Source organism: Dendrobates tinctorius, unplaced genomic scaffold (genome assembly GCF_039654945.1).
Source record: "Dendrobates tinctorius isolate UK_male_01 unplaced genomic scaffold, ASM3965494v1 ptg000030l, whole genome shotgun sequence".
Classification (NCBI taxonomy): Eukaryota; Metazoa; Chordata; class Amphibia; order Anura; family Dendrobatidae; genus Dendrobates; species Dendrobates tinctorius.
Window position 1 is genome coordinate 63,085,205 of NW_027361698.1, and position 14,265 is coordinate 63,099,469.

Consider the following 14,265-nt stretch of genomic DNA (forward strand, 5'->3'; position numbering starts at 1 on the left):
ACAAGATTGACCAAACAAGGCAAACCTTTACAGTTCCTCCACTCCACATACCAGACCTTGCCCTTCCCTAATAACCTCCCTCTCCAACATCACTTAAGAAGAGCTTACTCATCTCCTTTCCAAATTTCCAAATCACGCCTCACCACCTGTGCACTTGACCCCAACCTCACTAACATGATCATTCCAGCCCTAACCCATCTCTTCAACCTATCCCTAACTTCTGGTACCTTCCCCTCTGCCTTCAAACATGCCACCATAACACCCATCCTCAAAAAATCAAACCTTGACCCAACTGCTATGCCCAGCTATCGCCCCATATCACTGCTCCCGTTTGCTTCCAAACTCCTTGAACAGCATGTTCATGCTCAACTTTCCTCCCACCTCTCATCTAACTCCCTCTTTGACATCCTGCAATCTGGCTTCCGCCCCCACCACTCCACTGAAACTGCCCTGACCAAAATTACTAATGACTTACAGCCAAAGCTAACACAGTTCTCCATCCTCCTCCTTCTTGACCTGTCCTCTGCCTTTGACACAGTTGACCACTGCCTACTGCTACAGATTCTTTCTTACCTTGGCATTAAAGACCTTTGCCCTGTCCTTGATTTCCTCATACCTTTCTGACCGCACATTCAGCGTTTCCCACTCCCACACTACCTCCTCATCCCGCCCCCTCTCTGTTCGAGTCCCCCAAGGCTCTGTCCTGGGACTCCTACTTTTTTCCATCTATACTCTTGGCCTAGGACAACTCATAGTCCCATGGCATCCAGTACCACCTGTATGCAGATGACACGCAGATCTACCTCTCTGGCCCAGATGTCACCTCTGCTGTCCAGAATCCCGGAGTGTCTATCAGCCATATCCTGCTTTTTCACCTCTCGCTTTTCTAAAACTCAACATAGACAAAACTGAACTCTTTATCTTTCTTCCATCTCACGTATCTTACCTACCCGATCTATCTATTATGGTAAACGGCATCACGCTCTCTCCTGCACCTGAAATCCGCTGCCTTGGAGTAACTCTCGACTCTGCCCTGTCCGTCAAACCACACGTCCAATCTCTTGCCACCTCCTGTCGCCTCCAACTCAAATATATTTCCAGAATCCATCCCTTCCTCAGTCCTCAATCTACTAAAACTTTTGTACATGCCCTCATCATCTCCCGCCTTGACTACTGCAACACTCTTCTCTGTGGCCTCCCTGCTAACTCTCTTGCACCACTCCAGTCTCTCAATTCTGCTACCTGACTAATCCACCTCTCTCCTCGCTACTCCCGTCTCCCCCCTCTGCAAATCCCTCCATTGGCTCCCAATTTCCCAACGAATCCAGTTCAAACTACTAACACTGACCTACAAAGCCATCCACAACCTTCCCCCTCCCTATATCTCTGAACTAATCTCCCAATATCTTCCCTCACGTAATCTTCCATCCTCCCAAGACCTCCTACTCTCCTCCACACTTATTCGTTCCTCACACAACCACCTCTAAGATTTCTCCCGAATATCCCCTATCCTCTGGAATGCCATGCCTCAACACGTCCGATTATCCACCACCCTCGGATCCTTCAAATGCAACCTGAAAACCAAACTTTTCAGAAAAGCTTACAGCCTGAAATGACCATTCTGCCGCCTCACCACCGCCTGAGCTGCCACCTCATCACCACCAGAGCTGCTGCACCCCGACCTTCTGTCTCTTCCCCACAATTCCGTAGAATGTAAGTCCGCAAGGACCGGGTCCCATCCCCCCTGTACCAGTCTGTCATTGTAAATTTGTTTACTGTTAACGATATATATAACTTTGTATGTAACCTCTCTTCTCATGTACAGCACCATGGAATTAATGGCGCTATATAAAGAAATAATAATAATAATTGGGTGTCATCAGCATAGAGATGGTACTGGAACCCAAATCTACTGATTGCTTGACCAATAGGGGAAGTATACAAAGAGAAGACGAGGGGGCTTAGAACCGATCGTTGAAGAATCCCAACAGTAAGGGGAAGATAAGAGGAGGAGGAGCCAGCAAAAGATACAGTGAAGGAGCGGTCAGAGAGATTGGAGGAGAACCTTGAGGCCGATGGAGCGGAGCATAGTGAGGAGGAGCTGATGATCCACAGTGTCGAATGCTGCGGCGAGATCCAAGAGAATTAGCATGGAGTAGTGACCATTAGATTTAGCTGTTAGAAGATCATTCGATACTTTAGTGAGGGAAGTTTCAGTAGCGTGTAGAGAGCGTAAACCGGATTGTAGAGGGTCGAGAAGAGGGTTATCTGAGAGATAGCGGATAACTTGGGCGTGGCCAGACGTTCCAGGAGTTTAGAGATGAAGGGAAAATTAGAGACAGGTCTGTAGTTAGCAACACAGTTTTGGTCAAGGGATGATTTAAGTAAATGGCTGTATGATGGCATGCTTAAATGAGGAAGGAAAGATACCCAAAGAGAGAGAGGTTGAATATTTTTGTTAGGTGAGTGGTGACAGCAAGGGAAAGGGACTGGAGGAGATGTGATGGAATGGGGTCACTGGTGCAAGTAGTAGGGCGAGAAGATGCAACGAGCCTGATTACTTCTGTTACTGGTTCAAAATCAGAGTGAGCTAGATGCAGTGGGGGAGGGAGGACAGTTCATGGTATGAGGTGATTGGGAGATAATTTCCTGTCAGATATGGTCATTTTTTTCTTTGAAATAATTTGCCATATCGACAGCGTGGAGATTCGTGGTTGGGGCCTGCACTCTTGAGTTGAGTAGGGAATGAAAAGTGTCAAAGATGTTTCAGGTTATTGGATAGTGAAGTGATGAGTGTGTTGAAATAGGTTTGTTTTGAGAGGTGAAGGGCAGTGTTGTATGTTTTAAGCATAAACTTATAATGGGTGAAATCTTCGGGTAGATTGGATTTTCTTCATAAACGTTCAGCGCACCTGGAGCGCCGCTGTAGGAAGCGTGTTTGCAGTGTGTTCCAGGGTTGTTGCCGTCTGCCTAGTTGTTCTATGTATAGGAGGTGCAGTTTCATCCAGGGCATTTTGAAGTGTTTCATTGTAATGCTTCAATGCAGAATCAGGACATGAGAGGGAGGAGATATGGGCCAATGATGACGGCAAGTTCTTCATAAGTTTCTGGGTGTTAATGGCCTGTATGTTTCTAAAAGTGTGGAAAGTTGGGGTGATTTGGGCGGGATGGCAGTTCTTGATAGAGAAGGATAAAAGGTTGCGGTCAGAGAGCGGGAGAGGGGAGTTTGTGAAATCATCCACTGAGCAAAGCCGGGAAAAGACCAAGTCGAGGGAGTTTCCGTTTTCATGCTGCGAGAGGCCGAAAGAGGAGGTTAGAGATAAAAGGTAAGAAGCAGATGGTGAGAGGGGAAGAGCAATGGGGATTTTGAAGTCTCCCATGATGAGGGTGGGGATGTCACAGGAGACATAGTGTGGAAGCCAGGTGGTAAAGTGATCCAGGAACTCATGGGAGGGGCCCGGAGGACGATACACCACCTCCACTCGCATGGAGAAGGGGATGTAGAGTCTGACAGCATGGACCTCGAAAGAAGGGAAGACAAGTGAGGGTACTTGAGGGATAATCTGAAAGGTACATTTGGGTGATTTGAGCAGACAAACGCCTCCACCTGCTCTGTTGCCCGATCTTGGGGTATGTGAGAAGTGTAGTCCACCAGGTGAAAGAGCAGCAGCAGTGGTGTCTGACTGCTGGATCCAGGTTTCATAATACTAAGGACTGTTTTTTTTTTTTAAGATGCTACCAAAAAAGCAACCATCTTTGAGCAAGTTAAACTATAAGTTAAGAAAGCATACACTCACACGAGGTCTGCGGAAAGCTCTGTTGTGTGCTCCTGCCGGAGATCGCTCCCTATAAGGTGCTATAGCTTTATTTAATATTGCGAATCGAGCGAAATCGTTTTGCAGATATATTCTCCACCCTAAATACATGAGAAAATTTTTTTCCTATCTGATAGACTAGAAGAAGACCCCCCTTAAGCCCTTAATACCAAATGATAGCTGTATCTTTCATAGACTGGGTCGTTGTGGGTCGTAGGCTCGGGAGTTGAGCCGACTCCATAGGGCAGATGGTAGCTGTGGTACTTAGTTAGCTCTGATTTCTCCACTAACTATCTAAACCACATATTCCTGGCTTGGTGTCTATTTATGGTGACCATTAGTCCCCCCCAAAACGTGGAACCTGTGGATGCCAAGACATCTGCAGACTTTGCCTGAGTTTTCAGGCAAGTGAGTATTTTTACCATATCATCATTTTTATGCATATTTTCCAAGCCATATAAATTTGAATGCTTATTGGATGAAGCAAATCAGGTGATGTGTATTAATGTAATGAGGACGGCTCTGGCCTAAGGATCTCCCCACCCTTTACCAAGGTGTGCAGAATTATTTTGCAGCTTGTTGTACTCAGACAAATGGGCCAAATAAGAGATTTAACTGACAAGTCAAAATACAGAGGGCTTAATCACAGACCTATCAAAAGTTTTGTTACAAATAGAAAACAGGATCCCAAAACACGTGTTGAGAAAAAAAACAAGTACATTTACTGACAAAGATTTTAGAACAATCAAATGTGAATCTACTAGGAAGCCATTATCCTCCAGTGCGGTCATATTCAAGAACTGCATCCTCCCTGGAGGCTCAGAAGTGCAAGGTGTTCAGGGCTCAGAGACATGGCCAAGATGAGGGAGGTTGGAACCTGACCACCACTGACAGCGCACAGAAATGGAAACGTTAAGACTGGGACAAGGCATATCTGAAGACAGATTTTTTTTATTATTTTTTTTTAAAAGGTTTTATGGTCTGATGAGTGACTCTGTTGATGAACTAGGTGGATGAACCCATGGCTGGATCAGTATTGGGCACAGACCTCCACTTCAACTGAGACACCAGCATGAGTGGAGATGGAGTACTGCAGTGGGCTGGTATTATTAAAGATGAGCTAGATGGACCTTTTCAGGTTGAAAATGGACTCAAATTTAACTACAATAACCTACTGTCTTTTTTTAGAAGACACTTTCTTCAAACAGTAATACGGGAAAAAAAATCTGCATTTTTCAACAAAACCATGATTTTTATGCAGACTTTGCATGCATCAAAGTCTGCACTGCTTGGCTGCCAGTAAAGGCCTTTAAGATGAAAGAGTAATGACATGGCCTCTTCCTCACCAGACCTAAGCCCTGTTGAGGACTTGTGGACTCTTAAACTGAAGATTTACAGTGATGGTTAACAGAACACCTGTCTAAGCAATGTTTGGGAGGTAGTGGTTGGTGCTTGCCAAAAAAATTGATCATCAGATTAAGAAACTGCCAGACTCCATGGATGGAAGGACTATGGCTGTTATTAAAAAAAGATATCTGGCTATATTGGTCACTGATATTTTTTTAGAAATATTTTTTTGTACATTTTGAGCTGTTTGATTTGGTTATTATTCTTATTTTAGCAGATTAAAATAAACAATTGAGGTGGAAAAATGTTCATTCCGTTGCATAATAATTCTGCACACATGTATTCTAAGAAAATCAAAACCTCACTTTTACTTTCATACTTGCATACTAAATATTAATACATTTGAAACCTGAACCTTTTGGATTGACCAATAGTAGTGTTGACAGAAAGTTTTAAAAGGTTATGACTTTTGAAAGAACAAAATGGATAACGTAAGCGTAAAATCGAAGAAGAAGAAAAAAATCTCTGTCATTAAGTCATTAACTGACGCACTATTCAGATAATTGAAGAAGGTGTCCAATGTGTTAAGCCTATGCTCAGCTCTAAACGTTTAAAGCAAACCTGTCACCAGGCTTGACCAATATGACGTGGCCACAACCTTTCACACTTGATATTCAGCATTCTATAATGCGTTACATCTGCCCCCATCCGAACCTGCAAGACAAGAAAAATAACTTTTTTTTTTATACTCGCCTGCAGGGCGATCTGGTACGAGGGGAGTTGGTGGTCTTGGTCTGACGCCTCACTACTTCTTGCAATGCTGTCCTCCTTCTTGCTTCGTGTGGATGGAGCGTCCCTATGTCATCCATACAGTTTCCACGGCATCGCGCTCCTATTCTGGCGTACTTCTCTGCCCTCACTAAGGCAGAGTAAAGTACTGCAGTGCTCATGCGCCAGGGCTTTGACTTTTCACAGCGCCTGTCTGGTCCTGTCCACCATGCTGCAGCTCAGTTTCAGGGTGCAATCTTCTTGCAGCTTACGTCATCTTTATGTACAGCAGCAAATTTTTTTTTCCATATCCTCAGATAGTTCTCTGGCCATGAGGTGCCATGTTGAACTTCCAGTGACCAGTGTGAGAGCAATAATATCAAATTTACCACACCTGCTCCCCATTCACACCTGAGACCTTGTAACACTAAAGAGTCACATGACACCGGGATGTAAAATGGCTAATTGGGCACAATTTGGCCATTTTGACATTGGGGTGTACTCCCTTTTGTTGCCAGTGGTTTAGACATTAATTGCTGTGGGTTGAGTTACCGTATTTTTACGACTGTTAAGATGCACCGGACCATTAAGTTCACCCCAACTCAGACTATAAGTAAGTGTACACACTGCACGTTTTTGCCTCATTTGGGCTAAGAGCCAGAATTGGCGCTTCAAACATGAACTGCCATTTCTGGAGCAGCAGAGGGCTGGTATTTTTAGCGTGGGATGGGGCAAATAAGCATAAAAAGAAGTGGTTGAACAAGGAAATTACATCACAAAATGCGCCTTTTTTCTCTGAATTTTTTGCTGCCAACAAATTCTTAGAGATACAGAAACAATGCAGAAATTTCTGCAATCAGATACTCCGTGTGCACATAGCCTAAGATGCACCCCCATTTTCCTCCCAAATGTTGGAGGAAGTAGTGCGTCCGAAAAATACTACAGTTATAGGGCATAACAAATTTACACTGTTATACAAACTGTACACTGACGACTTTACATTGTATCAAATTGTCATATCTTTAGTATCGTCCCATGATAAGATATAATGAAATATTTTAAAAAATGTGAGGGGTGTACTCATGTTTGTGATACACTGTATATGTGATGGTGTAGAGTTTGGGTCCAGCGAACCGTGGCTATCCATATATCGTACATGGACGTGTGTATTTGTCCTGGTCATGAGCTGGGATGTATGAGCTGGCTGCAGGTCTCTCTGTACGAACTCAGCCTCAGAGGTATATGTTGGTGTGTAGATTTGGGTTCGGCGACCTGTGGCCAGTCCATACAGCACAGACTGTAGAAGGAGCACAGAGATGGCTGAATTTGAGCTATAACAGGGTTGAAACCCACTTGCGTTCATGCCCAGTCTTGTAGGCCTTGCATTGTGTGATGCATCTTCTCATTTCCTGTGTTTTGCAGACGTGTACGGAGGTGCTAGAAGCCTTGCATGATGGCAACTTAGGAGAAAACAAAGAAGCTGTCGAGTCGTACAGAGCGAGCTGCCACAAGCTGTTCCCTTACGCTTTAGCTTTCATGCCGCCTGGATATGAAGACGACATGAGTATCACAATTAATGGAGATAGTTCTGCGGAACCAGAGGAACTCGCTAATGAAATGTGAACAGCTGATATCGAACAGACATTGGACCATATCAACAATCTAATATTTTTGTCACGCACCTGCTGTATTGCTCTGTAACTTATGTGGAGATTGAAAGGAGTAAAAGAGTTGTTGCCTTTAAAGACTGTTTTACTTTTTTTTTTATATGTTCTATATCCTGATGCAGAAAAAACATACAATGTATGACAGGATATCGGTGGAAAGTCGCTAAAATTAACCTTTTGCTGCTAAAATTTGAAGAGGGAATAAAAAATGAAATAAATGCTGTTTTTAAAATAATTTATGGGCACCATAAGATGATGTTACAGTGGTCAGAGCAGGTGTGTGGCAGAAATATTACCCCAACCCTCTCCCCTTTATTAAGAGATTACCGATCTCGGACAGCACGCTCCCAATAATGTTAGGGAGGGCCTGCAGGACAAAGTCAGCTCTGCAGAAGCCTCAGGCGTTGCACATGGTCAGGCTGCTGTTTTTAGCACTGGATTTTTCCTGTTTTATTATTGGCACAAAAGATTCTCTGGGCTTTCCAGGTTATCTGAAATACTCCACACAAAACGCAGTTTGCTGATACAGAAAGGGAGTGTGATCTGCCTATGGCATAGAATAAAATGAGTATATTGAGAGCCTAAGGATTTTCAGCAAAGTACAGTATGGCGACTCTCTGGATACTTAATTTGTGCTTAAATAAGATGTGGTTTTGTTTGTTTTATTTTTTATTTTTTATTTTTTTTTACTTTTTTTGTTTTGTTTTTTTTGCAATTTTAGAATAACCTATTTGCAAGAGAAACTTGAGTTGTGATCTTTACTGTTTGAGATAAAAATCAAGGCCCAGACCAACAATTTGTAACATTTTGTTTTCTTTTGCCAAAACATGTCAGAACTGTATTACAAGTACCAAAAGAAATGATGTGACACCAAGCAAGCTGTCCAGAACTCTGCTTCGTCTGTCACATGGTGTGATCAATAGCTGGCTTGGTGGAGAGTGATTTGCCATTGGGTCTGGTGGTGGTTGAGACAAACCTCAGCAGGCCTTGCTCATGTCATGCAGATTAAACACAGTAACTGCAGTTTCGATACCTCTGGATTTTTTTCCACATTGGCAGGTTTGTTATACTTGAAGCCCTTTATTTCTAATATGACTTTCTTTCTCAGTTATCAGCGTGGCTCTATGCTTTGTAATGAGGCAGCAGATACTGAATTCCCTTCTTCCAATAGCAGACCAGCTTCTTATCTCTGCAGATACTTATGTCATTTCCTTTTTGTTGTCAACATAAGGTACCAAATATAATGCAATAAAACCTTTTGAAAAACAATTCATGAGTTGAACCAATGGGTGATGGAGGTCTGGACAATTGGGATTCTAGCTGGGGCTATGGAGCTGTTCTACATACATCTAGCACAAGTATGGTCACCAGAATATTTCTATTTTCCCATTCTTGTGGATGAGCTGTGAGCTCATCCACTCAAGAATTGAGACCCTGCAACTTATAATATACACTGTGTTCCAAATTATTATGCAAAAAATATTTCCTCATATTTTCTCTAAATTACCTAGATGAATTGCAGTCATTGTTATTTTCCAGTCATCTACTATTCTAGTATAATTGCAATGTTTTTGAACAAACTGCCTATGAAAACAGTATATTTTAAAAAATAAGAAACACTCAAAATGCATGTTCCAAATTATTATTCACAGCAGAGTTTTCAACCTTTTTATTTTTATTTTGAACAAAAAAATGGTGAATTGTGAAATTCTAAGCATTATCAGCTTATTACAAAATGAAATCAAACCGTTTTCAAGTCAAAACTTTATTCTAGGTGATGTTACATTTGCACATAGGACCCCTTGTTCGAAAGAAGCTTCTGAACTCTCTCGTCCATTGAATTTGTCAGTTTTTGGATGGTTTGTGCTTCAATTGTTTTGCATGTGGACAGAATACCCTCCCAGAGCTGGTGCTTAGATGTGAACTGCCTCCCGCCATCATAGACACTCCTTTTGATGATTCTCCAGAGGTTCTCAATGGGGTTGAGGTCAGGGGAAGATGGTGGCCACACCATAAGTTTGTCCTCTTTTATGCCCATAGCAGCCAGAGATGCAGATGTGTTATTTGCAGCATGAGACGGTGCATTATCATGCATGAAAATGATCTTGCTGCGGAAAGCACGGTTCTTCCTCTTGAACCATGGCAGGAAGTGCTGTTTTAGAAACTCCACATAGATTATGGAGTTCATCTTTACCCCTTCAGGGATCCTAAAGGGGCCAACAATCTCTCTCCCCATGATTCCAGCCCAAAACATTACTCCACCTCTTCCTTGTTGGCGCCTTAGCTGTGTTTTCATGGGGTGTCCATCAACCAGCCATCCTCCACTCCATCCATCTGGACCATTGAGCGTTGCACAGCACTCATCGATGAACAAAACAGTTAGGAAGTCAGTCTTCATGTATCGTTTGACCCACTGAAGCCGTTTCTGCTTGTGTGCAGTGGATAGAGGTGGTCGACAGGATGGCTTACGCACAGCTGCTAACCTCTGAAGGACCCTGCATCTTGTTGTTCGGGGGACGTTGGAGGCACCAGCAGCTTCAAAAACTTGTCTGCATTTTTGACAAGGCATTTTTGCAGCTGCTCTTTTAACCTGACGCAATTGCCTGTTGGAAAGAGTCCTCAATTTTTCCTTATCAGCACGCACACGTGTGTGCTGGGAATCAGCTACATACTTCTTGATTGTGCGATGATCACGATGAAGTGTCTTGGCAATGTTGATTGTAGTCATGCCTTGACCTAAATACTCCACAATTTGTTGCTTCTCAGCAGCCGACACATCCTTTTTCTTTCCCATTTTGGCAAAAAATGTAGGCTGCTTAATAATGTGGAACAGCTTTCTTAAGTAGTCTTGCCTTTATTTGGACACACCTGCCAAACTAATTTGCACAGGTATCTGCACCATCAATGAGTTTAAATGACAAACAAAAAAATTCTAACCTTATCACTCCTAAACTCTTTTGCATAATAATTTGGAACACAGTTTAGGTAACCACCTGGTCTGATGCCAACTCACGCATATTGTAATCTTTTTTGGTTGCACACACAGCAGGACTCTGGTTTGCCCACACCCCAATTTTAGACACAGCTCGTCTATTTGTACACTCCCTTCCAAAGTTATTGTTGGATGCCAGATGTCAGATTCATGTTGCTGTTAGCACAGTCATTACATTGAATAGTTCTGATGTAGGAGTTAGAGCCATGCAGCACCGACGTTGAAGGAAAACTGTAGTCGCTGGATAATATCTTCCTTTGGCCAGTACAATAGTAGATGTGGTAGATTGGAAGTACAGTGGGTACGGAAAGTATTCAGACCCCTTTAAATTTTTCACTCTGTTTCATTGCAGCCATTTGGTAAATTCAAAAAAGTTCATTTTTTTTCTCATTAATGTACACTCTGCACCCCATCTTGACTGGAAAAAAAAAACAAATATAGAAATTGTTGGAAATTTATTAAAAAAGAAAAACTGAAATATCACATGGTCATAAGTGTTAAGACCCTTTGCTCAGGCACTCATATTTGACACATGCTGTCCTTGTGATCCTCATTGAGATGGTTCTACTCCTTCATTGGTTTCCAGCTGTGGTTAATGAAACTGATAGGACTTGATTTGTAAAGGCACACACCTGTCTATATAAGACTTCACAGCTCACAGTGCATGTCAGATCAAATGAGAATCATGAGGTCAAAGGACCTGGCCAAGGAGCTCAGAGACAGAATTGTGGCAAGGCACAGATCTGGCCAAGGTTACAAAAGAATTTCTGCAGTACTCAAGGTTCCTAAGAGCACAGTGGCCTCCATAATCCTTAAATGGAAGAAGTTTGGGACCACCAGAAGTCTTCCTAGACCTGGCCGTCCAGTCAAACTGAGAAATCGTGGGAGAAGACCCTTGGTGAGAGAAGTAAAGAAGAATTCCAAGATCACTGTGGCTGAGTTCCACAAAGTTAACTATCACTGCAGCCCTCTATCTGTCTGGCCTTTATGGCAGAGTGGCCTGACAAAAGCCTCTCCTCAGTGCAAGACATATGAAAGCCTGCATACAATTCCAACAGTGAAACACGGTGGTGGCAGCATCATGGGGGTGTTTTTCAGCTGCAGGGACAGGATAACTGGTTGCAATTGAAGGAAACATGAATGCGGCCAAGTACAGAGAGATCCTGGATGAAAACCTCTTCCAGAGTGCTCAGGACCTCAGACTTGACCAAAGGTTCACCTTCCAACAGGACAAGGACCCTAAGCACACAGCTAAAATAACAAAGGAGTGGCTTCGGAACAACTCTGTGACCATTCTTGACTGGTTCAGCCAGAGCCCTGACCTAAACCCAATTGAGCATCTCTGGAGAGACCTGAAAATGGCTGTTCACTATCCAACCTGACTGAACTGGAGAGGGTCTGCAAGGAAGAATGGCAGAGGATCCCCAAATCCAGGTGTGAAAAACTTACTGCATCCTTCCCAAGAAGACTCATGGCTGTAGTAGCTCAAAAGGGTGCTTCTACTCAATACTGAGCAAAGGGTCTGAATACTTATGACCATGTGATATTTCAGTTTAATAAATTTGCAAAAATGTCTACTTTTCTGTTATTTTTCAGTCAAGATGGGGTGCAGAGTGTACATTAATGAGAAAAAAAGTGAACTTTTTTGAATTTACCAAATTGCTGCAATGAAACAGAGTGAAAAATTTCAAGGGGTCTGAATACTTTCTGTACCCACTGTATAGGCCCCCATACACTTTAGATTAATGTATGGAGACATGTATGCCGAATAAGCCCTGACCCGATCAAATTTGCTCATCTCTACTTATGGGATTCTGAGCCCTGCAGATGTATTCCAGTGACCAGAGATTTCTTATCCGTGTAACGTGGCCAAATTGAGCAGCCCTAACTTTTGAACCAGATTAGGGTATGTTCACACTGGGCGTTTTTACTGCTTTTTTATGCTAATTTTCAGTTGATTTTTACAGTACCAGCAAAGCCTGTGAGATTTCAGAAATCTCATGGACACACATTGATTTTTTGTGCTTTGCTGCTTTTTTGGACATGGAGCATGCCACTTCTTTCAGTGTTTTTGCAGCATTTTTCACCCTTTAGCTTGAATGGATGTTGAAAATAAACACTGCAAAAACACAGGTATCATTATTTGCAGCGTCCAATTACCAAACATTATGACATGACATTATTGTTTGCAGCACAGGCTACTGGCGCAAGAAATGTCCTCCAAAATTCCAACTCTACGCTCTACTTCTACATTTAAAAAGCTACCATCAGTGAATGGCATGTATCATAGTTCACGTTATATACGTCAAATCCTGCAAAAATAAAATCCTCATGAATTTACACCTCTCCTGTAATGAGCTTATGTGCCTTTGGCATTTGGACGTAAGCAGGTCATTTTCAGTCTCTGAATCTAAGCAAGAGTGTTCCCTGTTACTGAGAGCAAGCAGAGATATTAAATATTAACATATCGAAATGCAAAATAAATGTTTGTTTTTTTTTAAATTTCTTTAGATAATATTCTTTACGTAGAAAATTTTGCCAAACATTTTGAAAATGTGTATTTTATTAGCATATTGATTTTATTGTACAGGAAAGATTAGCTGTATAGTTTACTGTTTGAAGGCATCTAAAGAGCAATGACCAGCTCTAACTAAAATATGTTTGTGGCCCCTCCAGTGGGATCTTACACAATTCAACCATGCAATGATTGCCTGTGTTGACAAAAGTGACCGGTGACTATCCTTCCAAAACGTGTCATGTTCTTTACATTGGTTGCAATTTGCATCACAAGTTTACAGTGAATCAAAGGCATTGACATGGAGCCCAAGTTTACCTAGAACTTGCTGCTCAGGAATGTATGATCCAGATTAAGGTAGGTGGTAATGAATTCTGGGAAATCTCTTTTTAAAACAATTTCCATAAATATTTCTGATGCAGTATGTAGTCTCGCCTCCTGCCTAAGAAGAAAAGAAAAAAGTATTTGTATTGGGGGGCCAAGACATATTGTTAACACCAAACAAGGCAACAAGTGTTCTGTTCCAGCAGGCAGACCAGACTGTGGTAAGATGGTGACTGGCATCATGTGCCAGGATAGATATGGTTGTGGGCACTTTCACACAAACCGGTGTTTTAGAGCATGTTTTCTGTGTTGTTTTTGCTCCATTATTATTTATTACTAGACGGTGGCCCGATTCTAACGTATCGGGTATTCTAGAATATATATGCAGTTTATTTTTGAAGATTTAATAATAATGCACCAATCCTGATATGTATGGTTCTCTCACCCCCAATCCTGATATGCATGCTACCCCTGACCCCCCAATCCTGGAATGCATGGTCTTCTTACTCCCCTTTCGGGGTATGCATGGTCCCCTCACCCCCAATCCTGGAATGCATGGTCCTCTCACCCCCCAATCCTGGTATGCATGGTCTTCTCACCCCTCTTTCCTGGTATGCATGGTCCTCTCCCCCCCCTTTCGGGGTATGCATGGTCCCCTCACCCCCCAATCCTGGTATGCATGGTCCCCTCACCTCCCAATCCTGGAATGCATGGTCTTCTCACCCCCCTTTCGGGGTATGCATGGTCCCCTCACCCCCCAATCCTGGTATGCATGGTTCTGTCACCCCGCAATCCTGGTATGCATGGTCCTCTCACCCCCTTTCGGGGTATGCATGG

At 42.8% G+C, this 14,265-nt stretch overlaps 2 protein-coding genes across 2 annotated transcripts in view; one reads left to right on the forward strand and one right to left on the reverse strand.

The window, feature by feature from the left end:
• The window catches only part of NAA15 (N-alpha-acetyltransferase 15, NatA auxiliary subunit), a 102,221-nt gene extending 93,355 nt beyond the window's left edge, over positions 1-8,866 (forward strand). The window contains exon 20 of the mRNA XM_073572116.1: positions 7,353-8,866. Within this exon, the coding sequence (XP_073428217.1) occupies positions 7,353-7,553 (201 nt within the window). The 3' untranslated portion in view covers positions 7,554-8,866. The remainder of the gene's footprint in view (positions 1-7,352) is intronic.
• Positions 8,867-13,134: 4,268 nt separating this feature from the next.
• Positions 13,135-14,265, reverse strand: part of LOC141086244 (uncharacterized) — a 66,917-nt gene continuing 65,786 nt past the window's right edge. The window contains exon 15 of the mRNA XM_073572117.1: positions 13,135-13,546. Coding sequence (XP_073428218.1) covers positions 13,423-13,546 — 124 coding nt within the window. The 3' untranslated portion in view covers positions 13,135-13,422. The remainder of the gene's footprint in view (positions 13,547-14,265) is intronic.